This window comes from Thunnus thynnus, chromosome 24 (genome assembly GCF_963924715.1).
Source record: "Thunnus thynnus chromosome 24, fThuThy2.1, whole genome shotgun sequence".
Classification (NCBI taxonomy): Eukaryota; Metazoa; Chordata; class Actinopteri; order Scombriformes; family Scombridae; genus Thunnus; species Thunnus thynnus.
In genome coordinates this window covers 16,327,212-16,351,796 of record NC_089540.1, presented here as the reverse complement: position 1 = coordinate 16,351,796, position 24,585 = coordinate 16,327,212, and the positions used below count along the sequence as shown (strand labels likewise).

At 38.1% G+C, this 24,585-nt stretch overlaps 2 protein-coding genes across 3 annotated transcripts; one reads left to right on the top strand and one right to left on the bottom strand.

Moving 5' to 3' along the window:
* Positions 1-498: 498 nt before the first annotated feature.
* Positions 499-10,831, bottom strand: LOC137177205 (four and a half LIM domains protein 2-like). Its single transcript, XM_067583366.1, has 6 exons — positions 10,708-10,831; positions 7,224-7,417; positions 6,219-6,393; positions 5,357-5,526; positions 3,998-4,184; positions 499-1,654 (listed from the first exon to the last, which is right to left on the bottom strand). The coding sequence occupies exons 2-6, from the start codon at positions 7,377-7,379 to the stop codon at positions 1,503-1,505; spliced, it is 840 nt and encodes a 279-aa protein (XP_067439467.1). The 5' UTR covers positions 7,380-7,417; positions 10,708-10,831; the 3' UTR covers positions 499-1,502.
* A 9,887-nt stretch (positions 10,832-20,718) lies between these two features.
* On the top strand, positions 20,719-24,317 carry zgc:112023 (PI-PLC X domain-containing protein 1). 2 transcript variants are annotated; one of them, XM_067583007.1, is made up of 7 exons: positions 20,719-21,014; positions 21,649-21,785; positions 22,607-22,732; positions 22,867-23,022; positions 23,378-23,490; positions 23,661-23,731; positions 23,918-24,317. In XM_067583007.1, the coding sequence occupies exons 1-7, from the start codon at positions 20,912-20,914 to the stop codon at positions 23,989-23,991; spliced, it is 780 nt and encodes a 259-aa protein (XP_067439108.1). In that variant the 5' UTR covers positions 20,719-20,911; the 3' UTR covers positions 23,992-24,317. The 2 variants fall into 2 exon arrangements, with proteins under 2 accessions (XP_067439108.1, XP_067439107.1); XM_067583006.1 differs by having other exon boundaries at positions 20,720-21,014; positions 23,850-24,317.
* The last annotated feature ends 268 nt before the right edge of the window (positions 24,318-24,585 follow it).

Genomic DNA, 24,585 nt, shown 5'->3' with positions numbered 1-24,585 from the left:
GTTGGTGCCAGAATCATATGCCAGACTGAGTAGCTCAGCTGAATAGCAATATCAGTGGCAGTAATAGGAGTATAAATAATGAATTTACATTATCTGTTTGCACCTTCATATTACTGTTAATTGTTTCTTTATACTATCTATCTATCTATCTATCTATCTATCTATCTATCTATCTATCTATCTATAGTGCATTTCACTGCACCTCATATTGTCTGCTTTGTGTACATGACCACTAAAGAACTTGAACTTTGAGCACTGTGTAATTTTATGCTAACATCTGATACTTTACGATACTCTGCTGTGAATGCATGCTTACTTAGTACCAATTACCAAATAGACCCTCTCTATATAGGGGAATTAAGTTGTAGCTAATGGTTTTATTCATGTTTAATGAACCATTTTGTAGAACAATGTTTAGTTTGCCAGATGGAGAAAACATTTAACTGTTTTAGACTGTTTGGTCACTTATTTCTAGAAAAAAAACTACTGCAGACAATGTGGACCGAAACCCATTTATTGCCATCTTATAAACAGTTACAACAGCAGACTTGATGATTAAAACTCCTTATTAATGACGTCTATAACTGCAAACTTAATGGCATATTAGAAAGTCAGAAATAATTTCAGCATTTATTAATGAATTACCAACATACCAAGATAGACAAATAAGGTTTTTTCACAACTTGCTGATTTAAAACTGATCTGTAAAGCATTAGTAACAACTTAAGTCTTCCTTACAAGAAAGTGGCATTTTATTGTTTAAGTATTGTTTAAGTGATATTTTAAAAGCAGGACTTTTAACAAAGTGTTATTCCAATGTGGTATTTATACTTTTACCAATAGACTTAAGTATTTTTGTCACCATTTATGTTATATAATGGCTTAAATGCTAATTTAGACTGAAGTGACCCAGTTTCAACACAAAATAATTGTTTCTACAACAGGCTTTATCACTGAAATGCAATAGGCAATCATCAAATCCAAACAGAAATATATTAAACAGAATATATGTAATTAGAACAAACAACAATATATTAGTGGTATTATTCGAAATTATATTATCTCTGTCAAGAATAAGCATTGTTACTCTTCATTAAAGTTTAATATGCTCTAAAATATCTATCATGCTATTTTTATTCCAAACGAGAAGTTTCATTCCAAAATGAGATACACATTTCATTCTTTTTGGTATTTTTTACATAAAACCACAAAAACTTATGACTTACTCACTTGAAAAACTATTGTATTGGAGTTATTGCCTGTCATTAGAGTATTCTCCAAAGTAGAAAATCTACATTTTGGAATGAATGCTTCATCTCATTCATAAAGAAACAGTATTGTCAGTGCATGCAGAAAACACCCTAGCAGTAAGAACTGGTTAATTTGTCAGAAACCAATAAATGATGCACATAATGCAACAAAGGTCAGGTTAGAAGAATTATGCTGCTGCTTTTCAGATGGCAGCCAACTTGGACAAACTCTTTTCCGGCTTGGTGACCCACTCAGATGTCTTTGCCACAGTCGGGGCAGAGGATGTCCTCTTTGCTCGTCAGGAAACCTCGGCCAACCAGAGACACGCAGCACCTTTTGCAGTTGAAGCAGTCGTTGTGCCACTGGCGCTGCTCAAACGAAATGTACTTGCTTCCCCCGAGACCTGAGACAAAAGCAAGAAAGTAGAGCCATAATTAACCTACATGAGGACCAAACTGACCCTAACAGTCTCATGATCTCTGTAATGTAATAATCCTGTAATTGATGGCGATTGGATCACCAACATCATGCACAAGACATCTGGAATATTTATGACCTCTTGTGTTTGAATATTTCACTCAATTAATGATGATTGGATACACAGGATGCAGAGGGAAGCATATGATCAGGGGAGAGTTCATTCCTCCTTAAAGGTGTCATTTATAGTGAGTGTACTTCTGTCTATACAACCTCCCCAAATTGATGATGCAGTGCTGCATGTCATTAGTTTTGACCTAGTTTTTTTTTACAAATTAAGCATTTTGACACACCTAATAACATTTCAGCCAGACTTCATTCAAAATTCCTATAATTAAGAGTATGCAGCATAAGAGTTGTTTCTCGTGATCTTCTTGGTATGTAAAATTCAAAAATTAGTGCATATCTTAGCTTCACTTGGAGGCCCTAAGTAAAAACCCATAGGTGCCACAAAGGTTTTTAAGGGGGATATTTTCCTTGAACATGGTATGATACAGTATATAACAGGAAAATGCAACAAGAGCTTTAACCTGGCTGACATTAGTGTCTTTCACAGGCTATAGCAGGCTCAGTTTTAAAGATACAGTGAAGCTGTCATATGAAACTAGATGACCTAAGGCATCCATTGGTACCAACCATGTCATGCTAGCTTTTCAGGAAAGGGGCTAAATAACGTTCCAAAGTTAGACTAAATTTTGGCGAGGGAAATACTGTCATGGCCATTTTCACAGGGGTCCCTTGACCACTCACCTTAAGATAACTGAATGAAAATGTGTTCTATGGGTACTCCCGTGTCTCTTCTTTACAGACATGCCCAATTAATGCTAATCTCATGCACTTTTTGGCAAAAACCATGCAATTTTTTGCGTGCAGTATAAATAAATATCATCGCCTATTCTAAAAATGGTTTATTTGAATATTTCTGCATACTAAGATCTCTAAACAGTCTTGGAATTGCATAAATTGGGTATGACTGCAAAGCTGAGACTCTTGTGGATTCAATGAGCCCAATTGTATTCATGTGTGATGATGTTAGTCCCCATAGTAGCCATTTCATTGTAGTGAGATCATTTTGTGAGACTTGGCCTCAATGTATAAAATGACCTATAGTGACTTCTAAGATAATCACAGCCTCATGAAACTTACTAGAGACCGAGGGCATTCAGAAGATGTATGGCTTTCCTAGGTATATTGACATCAAGAGGGTTTCTGAGCAACTTCTAGAACAGAAGTGCTCCCCATCCAATCTCTGAAAAATGCAATTCTTACAGAAATCTCCAAATGTCAAAAGTTTTTGAGACCAAATCACAGCATGGATTTTTCTATGATGTTCCTCAAGGTCTTGGTGGCTTAATGTGGTATTTTGGAGGTATTTTTGACAATTTTAATCAATTCTCGAGTGGTCAACAATGGTTAAGTTTTGTACCAAATCTGTGTAACAAATGGCACCAACCCAAAAATTGCTGCAACAACTTATGAGACAAAACTGAGTATGGGAATAGCCATCATATACTTCCATTATAATGTTCTAAGCCATTACACACTAGACTTTCAAATTTGAATAGGCGTGTCACCAAAACACAATGTGACACACAGACTAGAAAAAGAAAAAGTTGACACACAGTGCTGAGAGGCATCCCAAATCAATCTTCAGGTTCCCAGCTTGATGGTGATGATGATACCAGATGATGTATACCACTTCTATGTGGCATATACTGTTGACCTGCGACTATCTCCCCCTGAAGATCCCTTGTTCCTCCAATAATTAGGTCTATAGTAGGGGGGAGGGAGTGGAAGAGGCTAATAAGAGTCTTCAGGACATGCAACCACACCAGCTTACTTTAATTATGGAGCAGTTTATGGAGGAAGCCTTATAATCAGACTGAATTTCCATTAACTCACTAAATGAATCAATGAGATGTGGGTGGAAATTCAAAGGTCTGGAGCCAGGCTAGACTGCACATGGCCCTGCTTCAGGAATTGGAGATTTGGATGAGATTAGTCCAAGACACCTCATTGGACAGTCAGCAACCCTACTAATCACATTATTGCAGGCTAACAACAAAATGGCACCACTATTGAAATGTTGGATATCACTGGCAGGGAGCTAAATTTTATGACATAATGGATTTTCATGAGCATCATGGCACTGAAAATTAAAAGCCGAAAGATTCGCCACATTCAATTAAAAGCGAGGATCATTTGATTTCTGTTGATCTAATTTAATAAACTTTCACTGCTTGTCACTCAAGTGCAGGTTAATGTTTACCGCTGATAGGGGTGGTGCAGTAAGCACATTTCTTAGCAAACAAGTTGCAGAAGCAGTCGAGGCAGTAGGCAAAGTCGTCCCGAGAGGTGAAGCGCTGGCCGGCCAGCTGCTGCTTGCACCCGATGCAAACGAAGCACTCCTTATGCCAGGGCTGGTCACGATAGTTCACTCCTCCAGTGGTGATGGGCTGAAAGATATGGACCAGTTTATGGTTTATGCAGACTCTCATATGTCACATGTGTAAATATTTGACCTTTCATGACTATAAATTAAGGGTATGATCAAGTTTCTGTAGACTGAAGTAAGAAAATACTCTGCTATCGAGACATACAGCACAGCATACAGCATTTGGAGATAGGAAAACAAAGATAATGCAGGGTAATAAAAAAGTCTTAACTCAAGGTCAGCTTATTAGCTTTTTGAGAGCTTTCAACCACATCTCACGGTTTTTCTCAGTGGTTGGAGTTTGATGTCAGGAAGATAGCTCAGTTCTGTTCTAGGATGATCTTAGGCGATGGATGTGAAAGACAACTAAGCAAACTCCATTTACTGATGAACACCTTAAAATGCAGTTGGAAGATCCAGAAAAGCTTCTAAATGGACCTTAAGTTGTTTTTTTGTTGGGGTTTTTTGTTAAATTACAATTTCCAAGGTCCCACTTGTTAAGATAATGCCATTTTTGACAGTTGTGAAAGCACATATTTATATGATACACATGTAAATAAATCACCTGAGTATAGAAATCACAAACACAGAAAATGCCACGTGTTCATTTTGATAGAAAGTGAGAAAACTGTTGCTATTACAGTTTGTAAGCTTATACGGTTGCAGAAATAATTCCCATATAGGATCATACTGCTGAATTTCTTAATCATTTTTTGCTGTTTGTCGCTCACTCAGTCAGGAGAGGCAGATGACTGCTGTCTCGCCTAACAGCTTTTAGCACAAAAAGACGCCTCAGATTCCTGCCTGCTTGACCATCTGTTTCCTCACTGCACTGTTAGATGATGATTTGCCTGTACAGTAACTAAACCGTTGGATGAACTTTTACTTCCAGAGAAAAATTGGTTTAAGAGGTTAATTGGCCCTTAAATGACTCTCAAAAAGAATATTGATCTTGTTACTATCTGAGGGATGGAAGAATTGCTCATTAAAGACCTCTGCGCAACCTCACAAACAATAAGTAAAAACAAAATCAGTTGCATTTGCAGACATGTATTGATTTATAATCTACTTTAAAGAAAAAATATATGTCTTTACAGTGGCTGAAGAAAACTACAGTACATTACAGAATCAATACCTCTCACCAGCTAAGTGAATCTACATCACATTCTGTGTTGCTGTTTTTTGTTGTTCTACCTTCTTGCAGTGGACACACTGCAGAGCAAACAGCTTCTCATAGCAGGGCAGGCAGTAGTTGTTGGCTTCCTTCTGGACAAAGCTCTTGGTGCCAATGGGCTGCTGGCAACGGTTGCAGGTGAAACAATTCTCATGCCAACTGTTGCCCTTATGCTCCATCTTTTTAGAGCCTGGTGGGTGGAGAGGGCAGAGAGAGGAAGCGTGAGAGTGGGGGGGGGGAGGGAACAAGAAGAGAGTGAGGGAGATGAAAAAGATAGAGTTCTCACACTAACAAATGTCATTTTTCAATTTAACCTGTATGTCCGCCATGCAGTGCTGATGTACCACTGAGCTGTTCCTTATGTTAATCTCTAACTCACTAAAGCTATTATAGCTGCAACAACCCAGTAATAACATATAGGCCTGTCTTCATCAATTCTTTTCCTTACATCACTCATGACATTGTGATTACATCATCAATTTAGACGTCATCAGGCACAGAGAAAATCAATTTTTTGCAACACTATCTGAATGCCATTCAGATCAACATAATACAGTCACAACTAAAGGCAATTTTCCTTTGTTATGTGAACATGGTAAACAATTGCCGTAACAACTTAGACCAGATTTATGTCTTTTGCAGCAAAAGTTTGACAAATGTAATAACTAACTAAAGTGCTACTCCGATCAATGACCCCTTTATGGCATTTGTAGTCCAATAACCCCATATATAATTCAATCTTGTATCTTTAGCTTTTTGTGGGGATTTTGTTGATTATATATCAGATTTATTTTAGCAAACAATCCTGTCTTTGCTCAAATAACATGATATTGGTTGTAATTTAAACCATTTCTGTCTCCGAGTACGATCAGGCCTCCTCACCTGGCATGATGGTCTTCAGGCACGCATGGCACTTGGCAGAGTACTCATTGCTGTAGCACTCGGTGCACAACAGCGTTTCATCCTTGGTGGCAAAAGGCCGCTCCACAAGAGATCGGCTGCACTTGATGCAGAGAAAGCATTCGCTGTGCCAGTGGCGGTCCTTGTACGACAGATCCTGCAGAGGCAGTGAAGAGAAAGTGTTTGGTTCAGTTAGGGATCAGAGGGTGATTGTTAAATTAGCAAAGTAAAGGGGACAGGCACTATGTTCTCTTGTTTTGGTGTGGACTGCAAAATTAGATTAACTGCAAAAATGTGCTAGATTTCATGCTAAAAATAATAATAATAATAATAATACATTTTATTTGGAGGTGCCTTTCAAGTCACCCAAGGTCACCTTACAAGAAATGAAAGCATAAAAGAATTTAAAAAAAAAGAAAGTGCTAAAATACCAAGATAAGAGAGTATAATCACCAACTAACTCCTCTGCTGTATTCACTTTGCCACAAAGCACTTTAAGACATAAAACAGGGCTATTATTTCGATGGTTGAATTACTTTGTAATGACATTACCTGAGTCATAGTGTGGAGCTTGACTCTCAATAACAATATCTCAAGAAAATGAAACTGCTATTTCTCTCAAGAATGAGCCATATGAGCAATTTTCTCACTCCTTCTTCCAAACTTTTTTGTTGTTTGGTGGAATTGTTGAGGAGTATCTTGGTGATGAATTTTCCAGTCAGGGGTAGATACAGGGTAGTTTTTATGTTGTGCACAACATTCAAAGAATATCAACTATGATTGTACCCAGTGACACTTTTTTGTCAAAAATGAATCATTACTTTTCATGTTGTCAAGAGGCAAGTATGTTAAGCTTAAAGTTGCCTTTAAGCAAGCCTTTAAGCTAGAAAACTGACTTTGTGATGTCAAAGTTTCAGGATCCAGTGAAAACCTGACCCTTCACAGGAAAGGTGCCTTGATGACTGGTTGACTAAAAAAAGATGATACCTTGCTGGTGCAGCCAATGAGCTTTTCGCACACTTCACAGTTGTTGGAGAAGAGTGCCTCGTAGCACTTAACGCAGTATGGGCTTTCGTCCCTCAGAATGTACTTCTGCCCATACAGGGACTCCTTACACTCTGTACAGTCGTAGGCCTCGACCATCTTGACTCGAATCTCCTGTGTCAGTCCTCAGTCCTGTCCTTAAAGCAGTGACATAAAGACAATGAGATTACGGAGTTGTGCATAAGATCACTGTCCACCTGAAATAAGAAACTTGGGCTGGATTTCTGTAATTGGATGGATGACTTTTTTATTTGCCCCACAGTACCATCTCAGGATCACATGGTCCAGTAAATTACATCACGCCTCCACAACCATGTACCAGGTACATAATGCAGCTCCTCTGAAATTCCTGTAAACTTAATTGAGTGCTACATACAACAAATTAGGCAGAGGAATGTTGCAAGCAGGCCCCAAATAGGTACACACTGTAGAGTAAATGCCTTCCACTTTTTTAATGGACATGTTGTGACTTTTAAATTTGGTTTACTTGCTCCAAAAGAGTAAATCTAAGTGTAAGGATGTAGAAATTAGGTCAGCTTCCACTAAATTCCCCTGAGAAAATTAACGGCACCATCCATCTGAAAAGCCAAAAAGAGTTGAAAGTGAAAAGGACAAGAAGAAGAGGAGGTAGAAAATGGTTAAGTTGGAGAGGAAAAAGTTCTAAAAAGTTCTAAGTTCACTCAAGTTTTAAATATTACTTGAGGATGTTGGTAGATTTTGGAAAAACAATTGCTGCATAAAATTGTAGGTAACCTCTAAAATTCAATTTTTGGAAGAAATTCAGCTTGTTTAGACAACTGGAAGGTCTTCATAGGGGAAAGGGGAAGATCAATGCACATTTGATAACATTATTAAGGCTACATTTCTCCCAAACGACCAGGACAGCCTAGATGATTATCATTTTATCATTTTCACATTTATCACTTTTCAGTTATTGTTTAGTTGTTGTCAGATGCTTATAGTTGATAGCCAGTGATTGAATTCATTGTCAGATTATTTAAGAATGACTTTCATCTTAATTTGGAAGATTAGAGTTTAGACACAACTCCTTATTCAAGCATGTAATCCTGTTTCTACACATTATTCTGCACATTACTCTTTAGCCCCATATTCCCCTGTAACAGTTTTCTTCAATTCCTGACAAAAATACCATTTCATGAAGGAGAGTGAAGTATTTCACACCCACTTTCCCCCTTTTGAAAGACTTCAGCGAGCAGCTCCAAAAATGCCTCTAAACCTCTACAGACTATGCTCATTTAGTTATGTAAATTTTAAGCATTATCATGACATTTAGAATAGAAAATCTTAAGTTGAAAAAAGAATTTACCAAACTAAATTTAAAGAGAACATAACAGAAAATATAACGTACAACTACACTTAGTGAACAATGCAATGAACAATTGCAGTCATATATATACAGTGTTACAATGTCGGATGTTCATATTAAATGTGGCCAAAGTGTAAAACGATGAGGTAAACAGATGGAGAAGTAATCCCTGTGAGCAAAAAGCACCAGATTCAGACTGCTCTGAATGGTTGGTTTCCGACAGTTCTTTCTACTTTCAGCCCAAACTGACGTCGGCTCGTGACGGATTTCTTTACATGGTCATCTGCTCCACGTACAGCGCACAAGTTCACTACTCCGCTGCACTAACATTATGGCATTTTCCCATTGTTTTGGGGATAGTCACACTAGTAGTCGAGCCATGACTTGAGTTGAGCTGAAATAAGCAGAAAGAAATTTGAGCAGAAATTACACTGATCTTCTCGGATTGTGTGGCCCTTAGAGCAAGTGCACTACAAACTTCCACTAACTTCAATGGGGTTAAAATAATTAAATCCTGCGGCTCTTCTAGACTTTCCAAATGTTATTGGATCGAATGGATCAAATTTTGATAGTGAAACGAGTCATTTCGTGGGGGTTGTGACACTCAAAAAAAAAGCCCTGCACTGTTCCCGGGGATTGCGGCTACCCCTTGGCAGGCTGCTCGAAAGCCGGCAATCAGAACAGAGTGGGCTCATTAGGAGTGGGCCTCAAAGAGACAGGAGCTAAAATGTCCCGTTTCAGACAGAGGCTGAACTGAGGGGCTGCATAAAGTGCCAGTATAAGATAAATAAGGAGTTTTTTGAATGGTGAATCATGCAAAGCTACACTAGTGGAGACCTAGAATAAAAATATACAGCTGAAAATTAGCTATTGTAGTATTTGTAGTATTTGCTTTTAGCACAGCTCTTCTGCATCCCCTCGCTAAACCCTGTGTACCCTCTACTCTCTTCCATAAACCCTCTATATTCCTCTGAAAACCCTCTGTACCATCTTCACTCCTTTTCAAACCCTCTATACCTTAATCTAAACTCTCCTATAAAGCCTCTATACCCATCTGTAAACCCTCAGTGCCCTCTATATTCTTCTATAAACCCTCTGTACCTCTCTGTAGATCCTATGTACACTCTATACACCCTCTACACTTCCATATAAACCCTCTGTCCCCCTATGCAAACCCTACGTACTCTTCTGTAAACCCTCTATACATCCTTCCCTCCTTTTCAAACCCTCTATACCTTCTTCTCTCCCCTTCTTCACTCCTCTGTAAATGCTCTGTACCTCTTTTCTAAACTCTCTGCACCCTCTATAGTCCTTTTCAAACTGTTGATACCTTCTACATTCCCCTATAACCCTCTGTACCACCCCTGTACTTATCTCTAAATCCTCTGTGCCTACTTTTCAATACCATTTAAACTCTCTGCACACTCTATACTCCTCTACATTCTGTCTGTATCCCTCTATAACCCCTAAAAACCCTATATACCTCTGTAAAACCCCTGTAATTATCTATACCTCTCTAAAACACTTAAAAGTCCCTCTGTACCCCTCTATAAACCATCTATAAACCCACTGCAACCCTTTATACCCCTCTCTAAACCCATTGTACTCCTCTATAAACCCTCTATACCCTCTAAATACGACTATAAAACATCTGCTATCTGTACACCTCTATCAGCCCTTACACCCACTACCCAGCATACCATATGTGTCCTTCTATAAGCCTTAAACCTTTACTTTCACTGTACACCGCTATATCCCTTTAATGGGCATTCATTGAACCCACATGATGACATTTTAAGAATACAAGAAGCATCAACAAGAAATTTAGCATCCTAATACACTTTCACTTTTTGCAAAAACTTGCACAAAATAATTCACTAATCTCAGCTAAATCATGAATATATATAGGAGTAAAATCACCAAGGATATCTGAAATTATTATGAATGACTAGATGCACCAAGAAGTGTTGAGCCTCTGTGAATAAAAAGTAAAAGAGAGGAAACCAAAGATAAAGAAATGAAAGGCAAATTGCTTTGGGCAAGAATAGAAGAAAGACAAGACAGCATAAGTATAAAGTATAAATGAAACAGGGCTTTTACCTGAAGAAGAGTCTTTGCCTGTCAGCGCAGCCTGAGTGTCAGAAGAGGAGCTTGCTCGCAGACTGAGATCAGGGGTATCTGTCAAGCGCTGCAGTCCATCTGCTTTATAAAATTAGAGCAGAATGTGACCCACACTGGGGCAGGAAGGTGGGGCCAGTGGTGTGACCGGAGTGGGCAGGTCAGTTTATATTCAGACTGCTATAAATTCAAGCCAAAACAATGAAAATCCTTACAAATCCAGATGTGAAATGTAGAACTCACAACTTGCAAGTTGTTTTTTTAAAAATGTGGATTTCTTGTGATCACAAGAAAGTTATTATATAACTGTCACATAACACGCTTTTTTTTCTTAAAATCACAAAAGAATTGTTCACTTTTATAGAACAATTAGTTCTGACCAAGTAATTTGATTGAACAAGAGGCATTTCATGAGTGCTGATATAGATTACAACAGCACTGGGACTTTTAACTATACATGTATCATTCCGCATTACAGGTGTTCTAATAACCATTACTTACATTAACGGTCGTTGTCTAGCTTAGATTGTAACAAACTTTGCACCGCAAAGATGAATATATTTCCACAAATAACATTTCAGTTAAATTATGAATGGTCATCAGTAGAGGACGAAGGGAGGGAAACAAGCCTAGATACTTGAGTGCAAACCCCTGGAAGTAAACCAGCTGTCACAGATGTTACTCAGTTACACAGATGTGAGGCAGGGACACACACACCTTACCTGCCTTGCCTGAGAACCACTGCCATACAGAAACAGTCTGATGCGGGACTCAAGGCAAGGGAGATCATGGCAGTGAGTGGGCATAGATGAGATGCTTTCTATAAACATACAAAGACTATGATGTGAATTGTGATTCATAATGAATCGCTGAACATAAAAAATATACCTGTAAACAAAAAACCTGTTTGTCTTGCAGGTCTGAAAGCTCACTAAAAAGTAACTGGAGAAAATCCATGGAGAACAGGGAATGATGGAGCAACGTACTGTCTGATCGAGCGGTTAACTCATCAGAATCACACATGCCACCAAAGCGTCTGTCAACAGACTCTTATTTCACTGGTTGCACAGTAAATGGAAACATATGCAGTAACATGCAGTAACATGTAGACCTACACAAAGTAGCAAGCTAGTGTGCAGGAAAATGTTTATGTGTTGACAACAGTCCAGTTGTGGAACTATTTGTGTTGGCAGAGCCAAATAAATGATTAAATAAACAAACAAATCATAATCTGTTGTTGCTTATTGCTGTTAACTAATAAATGGTACTTGTAGAACTGTTGTATAAAAGCAATATCACACTTGAGGTTGTCCTGTTGTACTGAATATCAGCACGGCTGTGATTCTCTTTGTCACTCAGCCTATGGCCTACTGCCTATGACTGAATCACAGCCGTGCTGATATTCAGTATAGCAGCACTCTCTCTCGTGTGATATTGCTTAAATCTAACAAAAGCAGCTTGTCATATTATTTGTGATGTCGGCATAGCAAATAATTATCCTGAGACCACATAACAAGCTGTCAGAACTGATTTCTCATGATCACAGTGTAATTATTTCAAAATGACTTGTGACGTCAAGATCACAAAAAACTTTCTCCTGAACAATTTTACTAGTGTCCTCTCAGACCTCCATATATTCCAGAAATGTGAAGAGAACTGTTGTCTAATATAATCTTTATCAGCCTGCATTTTATGAGATAATGAAACATGTCTTCTCCAGGCTTTCATAGAATGCTTTCAATAAATGAGAAAAGATATCCCTAAAGTATTTTTTAAGCTCACAGTTATGTATTCTGCCAGCTTCAGCTCTTCAACCAGGTTATTTCTGAGCTTTTCACCTTCAGTCTTCTTAAAATGTATAAATTAATAATCCAAGTCAAACCCTACAGCCACTGGCCATCCATTAAAAAAAAACTAAGGAAACACAGTCTGCTTGGCACAAGGCATTGACCATGACTACACAGTATGTACCCAATTTGCTCTGACTAACAATGAATCAATCTTTAGTCCATATGATGGAATAATATTATCTTATTGAGAATGGTATTTCAATACCAATGCACTGTGCAGCAAACCACCAGTTGAATTAAATGTTACGTGTGACATTACAACCATAGATTTTTTTTGTGTGACACTGGGCTAGTAGAGCAAACTGTGAGGACAAAATAGAGGTAAGGTACAGTACATAAAATTGTTTAATGAAATTTGTGTGTCCTACATTTCCTTATAACGTTACTTAGTGAAGTCAGACTGCCTGGACCATGTCTAATACAATATGCAATTGGCTGTAAAGCTGTTGTGTTTTTGCTTCTTCAAATGAGAATCAATCTAATAACCCAGGGCTGTAATAAATACACAGGATTTTGACTTGAGGACACTCACAGCAGCTAAGGGCAGAGAGACGTCACCAGTGCATGGAGGTGAGAAAATGTAGTTCAGGACATCTAATATCATTGAAAAGAACACATGATCTACCAATTGAGGTTACATAAGAGCAATGTAACAGTTTCATTGACCTGTTCAAGAACAGGGTCAAAAACATCTGCTCTCTCATGTCCACCTTTTCTTCACTGCCTCCTCCTGTCATTGACTCTCTGTCTCCACTCCATTTTACTGCCGTGAGGCAGAGCCACATTGAGGAAGTCCAAGGAATATGAAACCCCGTATTTGTGCTCTGGACCCCATTCCAACAGCTCTGCTAAAATCATACATTCCCATTCTCAGCCCCCTGCTCACCAAAACTGCCAACCTCTCCCTTCAAACTGGTAGTGTTCCATCTGCCCTCAAGGTCGCTGTTATCTGCCCCCTCCTCAAGAAGCCCACCCTGGACCCAGAAGTTCTTGCTAGCTACAGAGCTATCTTTAACCTCCCTTTCCTGTCCGAGGTGTTGGAGAAGGTGGTTGCTTCTGAACTTTAGGACCACCTTAAACACAATTACCTATTTGAAAAATTTCTTTCAGGTTTTCGTTCAGCACTGAAACAGCTATGCTCAGGGTTGTGAATGACCTGCTGATGGCAGCTGCAGGGTCCCCTTCTCTCCTGATTCTCCTTGACCTGAGCACTGCATTTGACACTGTGGATCACACTATCCTCTTAGAGCGCCTCCACACCACCACTGGACTGTCAGACTCTGCACTTAAGTGGTTTCAGTCCTACCTTTCCTCTAGGACTGAGTTTGTCTCACTGGGAGGATGCAGGTCTAGATCGCTTCCTGTCACCTGTGGTGTTCCGCAAGGATCGGTTCTCGGCCCCATCCTGTTTACCCTCTACATGCTCCCCCTTGGATGTGTCACCAGCAAACATGGGATGTCTTTTCATTGCTATGCTGATGATACCCAGCTGTACATCAAAACTGCCCCAAGCCCCTCTGCAGCCACATCACGCCTCAGCACCTGTCTTGAGGAGATGAAGGCCTGGATGAGCACAAATGTCCTCCAGTTAAACAGCAGCCAAACTGAAACTCTCCTTATTGGCACCCCACACCAGATTCAGTCATCCCCCATACCTCATCTCACCTTTGGTGAACAGGACATCCCCCTTTCTTCCTCAGTCACTAATCAGGGTGTTAGGTTTGACCCACAACTGATCTCTGATAACAATATAAGACATCTATGCAAAACCTCTTTCCACCATCTCAAAAACATCTCTAAACTCAGCCCCTCTCTAACCCTGTCAGATGCAGAGAAACGTGTCCATGTATTTATCTCCTTAAGACTGGACTACTGCAGTGTGCTCTTCATAGGGATCCCTGGCAGGAGCATCCAGAAGCTCCAGTACATTCAGAACAGCGCTACCAGGATCCTGATGAGAGTGCAAAAACACAAACACAAAACACTAATTCTGTTTTCATTGCATTGGCTCCCTGTCTCCCTCAGGATTGACTACAAAGTCCTGCTACTCCCTACCTACAGGAAGTGATAATACCACAAACCTCCATCCGAACCCTCAGATCTGCCAGCAGCTTGCTCCTCCAGGCCCCCAGTACTAAGCTCCGCACCATGGGGGATCAACCCTTCTGCTCTGCTGCATCACACTTGTGGAACAGCCTTCCTAACAATCTGGGGGTAGTACGGACCCTGGTCTCTTTTTAAAAAGGCCTAAAACCCTTTCTGTTAAGGAAGGCTTTTTCATCTTAACTCTCATTACTATTTTCTTTATGTTGTGTGTTCTATGTTATTAATAGAATAGAATAAATGTATTGTTATTATTATTACTAATGTTGATAGTGGTAAAACATTTGATTTACTTTAGAGTTTCATACGGAAATTATGGTGTTCAGATGGATGTATGTTGTCTGAGGGGCAACATGTATCCATCAACCAGGGAGGAGCTGTTGCCAGAGGTGGAAGAAATATTCAGATGCACAATAATATCGGCACGTCATCGATACCATCCAATAAAGGCTTTAAAATGTGATATTGACATCGACCAAAAATGAACATTTCTGCTGATATAACAGGCTGATAAAACGACGTTTAATTATTCCCAAAAGCCATGTACCCATGCAGTGCGACATCATCACATCTCTTGTGTTGAGTATGAAAGAGGGTGCAACCATATGTCTATGGTGTGGGGTTTTTTTTACAGTGTCCGAAATGGATAGCAAAGTTGCTATTTGCAATGATTGCTCAGAATCAGTCATCACATTCCTTCAACACTACAAATTTAATTGCCCATCTTAAGAACCATCATCCCGATCATTACGACAAATTTGTGAAGAACAAAGAGAAACAGGCACCAGGGAAAAAACCTGTCAGCAGCCTCTTCTCCAGTCCTTTGATAAAGCCAAGTTGTACAATATACTTAGTTTCACATGGTCCCTGTGGACAGAGATCACATTTATTTATGTCTATTTATGTTCTTTCAATTAGTCTGAATTGCTGGACAGTTGTACAATGCATTTACTTTCACATGATCCCCGTGGACAGAGATTACATTTATTTACTTTGCAACTTGTGTAAAAAGTCAAATTTGCCCTGGATGTGGCTATTGTCAGGATTGTCTCAGGGAGAGCATCATCCAAGCCTGTTTAAGTAGGATGAAGGTTTTGTTTGAAAGAAAATGTTACTAAAAAATAAATATGGCATTTTACATAACCTAAGTTGAAGTAGTTTTCTTATTTTGCACAGTGAATGTGCACATTTTGAAAAGCATTGTATTTTATGTCTGTATCTGTCAGCGGGCCATCACAATACGAATGGGCATAATAATATGTTAATTCCACTACAGGAGAGATTTGATGTTCTCTGCAATTAGGTGGGAAAAAAAGTGCATATATTGGTAGTGGCATTGGCATTTGGCCAAAAAAGTTGGAATATATTGGCATATTGGATATCAGCAAAAAATCCAATATGTGCATCCCTAATTCAGATCCTTTGTGTGTAGTCCTTGTAAAAAAAAAAAAAAGAAGCCATATTACAAGTAAAAGTCCTGCATTCAAAATGTTACTGAAATAAAGTACGTAAGTATAGAAAAAAAACACTCATTTTAACTGTCAGTATAGCTGATTACGCCTCACATCACAGACATCAGACATGTTGTTATGGATGAACAGGTGTTTTTTGAGGTATTTTTATTGCATCATTGTTTGTTTTGTACTGTTTGGTATTTTTTTAAACTAGTTTAGGCTATAAATACTATGAAATATGGTATTGGTCCAGACTATGTCCCTATAAACATTATTTTTTTTTAAATTATGTAATTTATATTTTTTTACAGGCAATATTCTTATTATAAAATAATAATTTTAAGAAATTCTGATTGATCAAATCAAATTCAGTTGTCTGACAACAGAAAGAGACTTGTTGTTGTTTATGTTAAAGAAGAAGCATATCAATGTGGATGGAACTCTTGTTGTATTTGTTCATTTTTGTCATTAGTCTTTTTGGATAGTTTAGATATACTGACAGGAGAGGTTTGGGGGAAATATGTTAAAAACAACACACAAACAAAAAACATCAGATTGGATTGTATTTGAATTTCATTCTGGTGCATTCACAGGGAGGTTAGATGTCATGTCAGTGTCTTGCTCTAGACTGTTCACCCATCACAGTTTACAGACAGAATATTCTTATCTTTGCATCCTTGGTACTGAAATACTAATATGGTTAACTATCATATGATAGGATTACTTTGCTTGTATGTTTTCATGCAACTCTCAACTCTTCATTCTGATGAGAATTTCTGATTTGATAAGAATTTAATTTGGTTAAGTAACAGAAAAATGTCATCAATAAAGCTCCTGCGAATACAAGCCTTATTTAAACTTGTTGGCTGGTGGAGAGAGCTACAGTTCATTCCCTGTTGTTAGAAGAACTGTTTCTTTTAATGGTTCTGAGAAACTGCTTGTCATAAAAGTGCTAAACAGCAGCCACTCGTTTGTCCTTAGCCTGATTTAGGTGGCACAAAACACACATGAAGACAGAAAATACTTAGAGCTGTATCAATAATTAAAGAGTTTTCTAGGGTTTATGAAGAATTTAATTTACAATGCATCAAAATTTAACATTTTGTTAAAAACAAAGCAACAAAAATGCATGTTTTTCTTTTTGCATCGGTCCAGCTTTGCACACCAACACACAGTGTGTAATATTAGGATAATCTAATTGTGTAACAGGAGGAGATCATGTGGAGGTTGGGTCCCTGCTCCTTTTCTGTGTCAGTCCTTAAGCCCTTCGGAGAGGATTTTAAAAATACTGAAAATAAGAAAAGTGAAGTACACTATAGCAGTGGCTCCTATGCTTAGGGTCAAGACCTCTTAAAGGGTCACAAGATAAATCTGAAGGATCCCGAGAGAAAAACACACGCAAAATTATATATATCTTTTTGTTCATTGTTCATTTAGTCTAATCTTTTGTGTGTGTATGTTGCTGAATTGTTACCTTTTCAGACATCTACAATATATTGACATAAAGCAAGAAACTAAGAAAACTAATTGGTTGACATTATCATGCCCCATACTATGCAACAAGTAGACATTATTTAATTTTTGAGCATGTACACTTGCATTTCTGTTGTTCGCAGTGGCTGCATTTAGTTTAAAATCAGATAAGCTAAAACATGTATTAACGAAACCAATGAAAATAAACAAAATTAATTCAGCCAGTATTCTGGTACCAATGAACTATCACAACAGAGAGTTTAAATAATTGTAACTTATAATGGTCCAGAGACAACTCAAACCATAGTCCCGAAATCATACATTTCATATTGTTTGGAGTTAAAGCTCTGGTATATCAAAAAGGGTCAAGTCACATCACATAACTAACCACATTGTGATTTAAACAGCAGCACTGAAACTATGATACTGTGAGAATCATCTATTACTTCTCTGCTGCCCTCTGGTGAGCAAGTCCTGAAAACTGTGATTAATTTGAAAGTTAGGTTCCCCCAAAATATCACTGATGTGACAACTTTTTAGCCCATAACTCCATTTGTAGATACTATTTATATTTTTTACAAGATACATTTGTTTGTACAACTGAAACTTTATGATAACACTACACATACTACTATAGAATAATAAAATTAAACATGTGTATGTGCAGGGGAGGAAGGAAGCCAAGGGGATTATGAAAATCTCAGATTCAGTCAAGAAGTATAATCATAAACATTGCACAGACAAGATACAACTAATAACAATAACAAAAGTGAGCAAAAGAAACAGTTAAAGAAAAAAGCAAGAGCAAGAAAAAAATGAATCAAAGGTCAAATCTGAATAATGTTATTAGCACTTAAGATACATTTTCATATTGAAGGCATGTAACTACACTGTAGGTTTTTATTCTTCTGTTCTGTTTTGTCCAATTTTAGCATATTTTCATTTTCTATTTTAGTCTTTTTGTATTGCATTTCTTTTATATAGTTATAGTTTCTTTTATATCTTATTTTAATGCTTTTTCAAATTTTATGTAAAGCACTTTGAATTCACTTATTCTGGAAATGTGTTATATGAAAAAACTTGCCTGGCCTTGCCTAATAAGTTATATTTGGTCCAGAGAGAGGGGCCTTTTCTTTTAATAAGGCTCTAATCAAAAACAATAATATGGATCAGTGATTATGTGATGATAACCTCCGGTCATTAACACAGAAATAAGCCATGTCTGGACCTACAATATAACCATTAAGAGATCATACTCAACACAACACAATGCTCTTAAAGGTCATTTCATTAAGCTGTATACATTTTCCCAGACAAACCTTCACCTAGGGATACCAGTTTGCTAAAGTTTTAAGAGAAACTGTTTGGAGAATTTAAATATAGCATATCACGAGATACAAGATAATCAGGATTATAGCTAATGAGATAAATTGTTTATCAAGGAATGCAGTTCATCTAAAGTGCCTGACTACTTTTTCATTTGTGAAACATAATAGTCTGTGAGGGCTTTAATTTCATTTATGGAAAACTGGTGTAGAATTGAGTAGTCAAGTAATGTCCACAAGTCTACATCTAAACATTAAAAACCAGGAGTTCAGTGGAGGGTTAAAACAATTCCAGTGAATTCCAGCATGATGGAGAGTGACCACTGGAGGACAGTGAATATGATTTCTGTCTGCATCCTAATTAACTTATTAACCAAGTCATAATTCTATCCTCAACCCAAAAACCAAGTTTTAACCATTTTTTTCTTTGGTCAACAGATGTACAGATGTATAGCCACACACACACAACCTGAGATGCTCAGGTTAATTTAAAGGATAGTTTCACAATTTTTCAAGTCTGTCTTAAAACAAAAACAACAGTCAGATGTCCATATGAACAGTGAAATGGGTTTTCCTAATCATTCCTCCTGTTAACAATGGCTATTAAAAGATCCCCTTCTAATGTTCTTTCAATGTAAGTGATGGGGGACAAAATCCACAGTGTGTCCACCGTCATTTTGTGCAAAAATACATCTAAAAGTTGATCTTATATGAGGCTTCAGCAGTCTGAATTAGTCATATCAAGTGGACATCTGCCACATTTACAGTCTTTTTATCATCAAATTCCCTCTTTATGTTTCCTCGGACAGTGCTTCTCTATTGAGCTGTGGTGGAAGTACAGTAACAGAAAGAGGGACTTTGGCACTAAAAAGACCGTAACGTTGAATGATATTTACTTGATTTGACTCATTTGGACAGCTGAAGCTTCATATTAGCTTTAAATAAACTTTTAAATACATTTTTGCGCAGAAAGAGGACTGTGGATTTTGTTCCTCATCACGTCCATTGTAAGTGAATTATGAAGGGATCCTCTAATGGTCAGCAGTGGTGGAAGAAGTACTCAGATCTTTTAATTCAGTAAAAGTACTAATACAGCAATATAAGAATACTCCATTACAAATAAAAGTCCTGCATGAAAAATCCTACTTACTAAAAGAACATAAGTATTATCAGCTTGATGTAGTTTAAGTATTGCAGTAAAAGTAGTGGTTTGGGCTGACTGATATCATTATATATGACATCATTAGATTATTAATACTGAAGCATCAGTTTGTAAGCAGCATATTACTGTTGTAGCTGCTGGAGGTGGAGCTAGTTTGAACTACTTCATATACAGTTAGCTAGTTTAGTCCAGGGGTTCCTAACCTAGGGGTTTGGCCCCTCCAAAGGGTCATCAGATAAATCAGAGAAGTTGTGAGATGATTAATGGGAGAGGAAAGAGGAAAAAACAAAGTTCTGATACACACATCTGTTTCAGTTTTTGGGCTTTTTCTCTAATCTTTGATTTTTGGCAAATATTGGATAATTTGAACATTTCCGGTAAGGCATGTCCTTGACAAATTGAAAGGGGCGTAGGCTTGTAAGCGGTCGTTCTCGCCACTGTTCAATCAACTACCATGCATTTAGAAATCCCAAGCCTTTAGTAGGCAGAGACCTCCAATTGTCTGGTATCATGAGACTAAAGTACCTCAAAATTGTACTTAAGTACAGTACTTGGGTAAATGGACTTAGTTACTTTCCATCACTAATGGTGAGTACCCATCGCTTTACTTCTTCCGGTTTTATTTTGAAATTCATAACAAGACGTGCTAGGCTGGACTAGACTACCACTAGCAGAAAGAAAACCCGGAAGAGTATGTAAACAAACGGTGTTTGCGTTCAAAACCAGGCGAAGGAGCAAGGTAAACAGAAGTAATGAAAAGAGAAAACATGAAACTGAGCAGCGAGACGGTGAAAAAGTAAAGTATTTGAGGTGAAAATCATGGAAGACAAACAGCAGCTACAGCTCGTAGAAAACCCGGACTGGATGTCGCGTCTGCCGGAGAAGCTGCTGGATGTGCCGCTGTGGAACCTGGCTCTACCCGGTAAAACAGAAACACTGGGGGCTAACACGTAATCCAAAAGTAATGGTATTCAGCAGCCAATTCTCCGTTTTTTCACCACTTACACGTGAGAGTTAGACCTTTTTCCCAATCCAGATCAAAATCCCACTATACGTAGACTTGTCAAATCTGGACTAGATTACCAAAGAGACTCCGGAGACTCATTATAACAATGACCCTTTTTTCAGTTTTCACAAATAGAATAAAAGTTTCAAAAATCTGAAACTGTGTTTTAATGACTCTCAGGAGTATGCTTGGTAATCTAGTCCAGATTTGACAAGTCTAAGTATAGTGGTTTATGATCTGGACCAGGTCCAATGTGGTCTGGATGGAAAATTATCAGTGAAATCACCCTTTTTTCAGTTTTCATCAGCAACATAAAGGTTTCACAACTCTGAAAGTGAGTTTAAGCAGAGGTAAGGGTTTTGCTTAGAAGTCCAACACGTTTTCATAAGTGTAAGTGGAGAATTCGCCGCTAAATATCATTATTTATGTTTCCCTTAACTTTTCCCTTAACCCCAATTGGAAGCTGTGAATCAGACGCTAACTGCAGTGTTGTTCATTTACATACGTTTTACCAAAAGTGAATGTCTGACTGCTCTTCATATCTCTCCAGGAAGCCACGACAGTATGTCTTTCTGTTTGGATGTCTCTTCTCCTGTGCTTAGATCAGAGCCCTGCCTCCTCAGACTGACAGACAGGCTGTTTCCCTGCTGGACTCGCCCCTGTGTTTACCGATGGGCTACCACACAGGTATTGTTACATGGGTCACAATTTAGGGGCCCAAAAAGATGTGTAGCCTATCTTTCAGAGGATTTGAAGGCCAGCTTGAACCTGTGCCTCTTTCACAAGTAAATTGGTGCATTCAGATGGCGCTCGTTAACTCATAAAGTCAAACATTTACAAGTTAATAGACTATACAGTATGCACAGTGTCAATTATGTCAATATGACAATGACTCATAAGCAGGCAAACTCTCTGTGTGTAATAAACAAATTTGAACAGATTCATCTAAACTTCTTTGATGTCAGTTTACAAGAGGATCATGTTCGAATCACAGTCTTGCTCCTTTTAGAGTCAGTTGCAAATTGTCCTTTTTTTTTGGTGTCTTCCTGGTATTTTAGTTTCCATGATGTTAGGAATACTTTTACATACAGCTACAATTTTTTTTTAATTTCTGTTATTGATTGAATATATCAAATTGTTTGGTTTATAAATGTCAGAAAATAGTGGAAAATGTCCATCACAATTTCCCAGAGCCCAACTTCAATACACTGTTTTTTGTTAGACCAACAGTGCAAAACCCAAAGATATTCAGTTTAATGTTGTGGAAGGCTATGAAACCCAGGAAATATTCACATCTGACAGTCTAAAAGCAGTACATTTTTGCTTAAAAAATTACCAGTACTCTATTATCACACTAGTTGATGATTAGTTTTTTTATCAATCAATGGCCTTAGAACCGGAGTTACTGCCACTTGCACTGAATTACAAGTTTTGTGAGAGAGCTGTCTGTGGCTGTACATGTTTTTATATTTCTGTGTTTATTCTCTGTCTCTTCTGTGTGTGTGTAGCAATCTGTCCTCAGTGATCAGTGTGATATTGGTATTCGGTTCTTGGACCTGCGGATTGCCAGGAAACCAGCAGAAGGTGTCAAATTGTTCTTTGCCCACGGCATCTACACACTGCTGACTGTCAAGGTACTCGCACTCATGCACAGCCCCTCCTCACATTACATGCAGTCTCAAGTTTGCTTGCACCACAAGTGTAAAAACAGAAATAACAAACTTAATTAATCAGTATAAAACATTGTGATGTGTGTGTGTGTGTGCAGGAGGCTCTGGAGGAACTGGCTACCTGGTTGGATGCTCATCCGAAAGAGATCGTAATCATTTCCTGCACACATTTTGATTCGCTGACTGATGGAGATCACACCCGCCTTGTGGATTACATCCTATCTCTGTTTGGAGAAAAACTCTGCTCCTCACAGGTAACAAGGCTGGAAGAGAGGGAGAGAGATGGAAAATTGTTTGAGATAATACTGTAATGATTTGGTGATACATTGATTAGCTGATCGACAGAAAATTAAAAATTTTGAGAATTGATTAATGCTCAAATGTTGATTTGCTGATTTTCACTGTTTTATTATCTTTGTAAATTAAATTTACACATTTTTAATTGGGTTTTGGGCTGTTGTTCAGACAAAACAAGACATCTGAAGACATTCCTTTGTGCTCTTGAAAACTGTGATGGGTATTTTCCCTCCGTTTTTCTCTCTATTGAAAAAAGTAAAATTTGAATGTAGGGAGTTCTGTTTGCATATGTGTTTGTGTCTTTACATGCAGGACAGTCCCACCCTGCGTTCCTGTTGGTCCAGAGGTCAGCAGGTCATTGTTTCCTATGACAACCAGCAGATGTTGCAGCAGCACCCTGAGCTGTGGACAGGAATACCTTACTGGTAAATAAATACACAGCAGAGATGATTTTAAGATAGTGTCTGTAATGGTTTTTAATAAATAAATTACATAAATTCTAAACTCAAATATAAAATAACACTGTCATCTTTGCGAGAGACTTCTCTTTAGAAATATTTGCTATGAATCAAATTTAAAAAACAACTGTTTCCAGGTATGCTGACAGCACAGACCCTAAGAAGGTGATTGCTTACCTAGAGGATCAGAAACATAGAGGGAGACCAGGTAAGTTTTATTTTAGTGGATTACTGACTTTGGTTTTATTTTCATTAATCTGAACCTCTGGCAACATGTTTTCTTTAATCTTTTTCTGACTTTTTCACTGTGTTGTTTTGTTTTCTAGCTGGTTTTTATGTCAGTGGTCTGAACCTGACAGAAGATGCTCCCTATGTCCTCTTCCATCCCTTCCAGAACCTGAGGAAGATGACGACAAAGGCTCTTTCACTGCTACTCCGCTGGGCAAGCGAGCAGCGACCTGGACCTGAGGTGGGCGGAGTCAACATCCTCTGCTGCGACTTTGTAGCCATCAGTCAATTCTGCTCGCTTGTGATCAGCCTAAATTACAAACTGCTGGGTGAAGCAGGCTCCATTTGAAAGTTGGCTCAACCCTCCTGTGCTGTCTGCAGGATGCAAGGAGCGTTTCCTTCAGATGCCACTGGCTATTGCCATAGTAACCGGACTGCGATCCTGAGTTAGACCTTTTCCATGTCTGTCACCTCAGTATGTCTTTTTTCTCTCAAAAAGCATCGGTGTTTGCACGTGTGTCCATTTAAGTATTAAATATGAATGGCATGCACTTGGAGAGTGCACACATTTGTTTATGTTTAATCATGTGACTGTGATACATTTTGTTGCTGGAAGTGCACATTTATACATTTCACTCTCATGGCACTATTGGCACATTTTACTGTGTATTGGTACCTGTACACTATGCACAGTATCATCACTGTATTATTTCTAATGTGTACATATTCAGTTTTTCCCAAATGCATTTTATATTGTTTTGTTTTAATGCATGTTAATGAGATTTTTTCATACATTATATGAATAAATACTATGAATAAATAATACTGAGCACA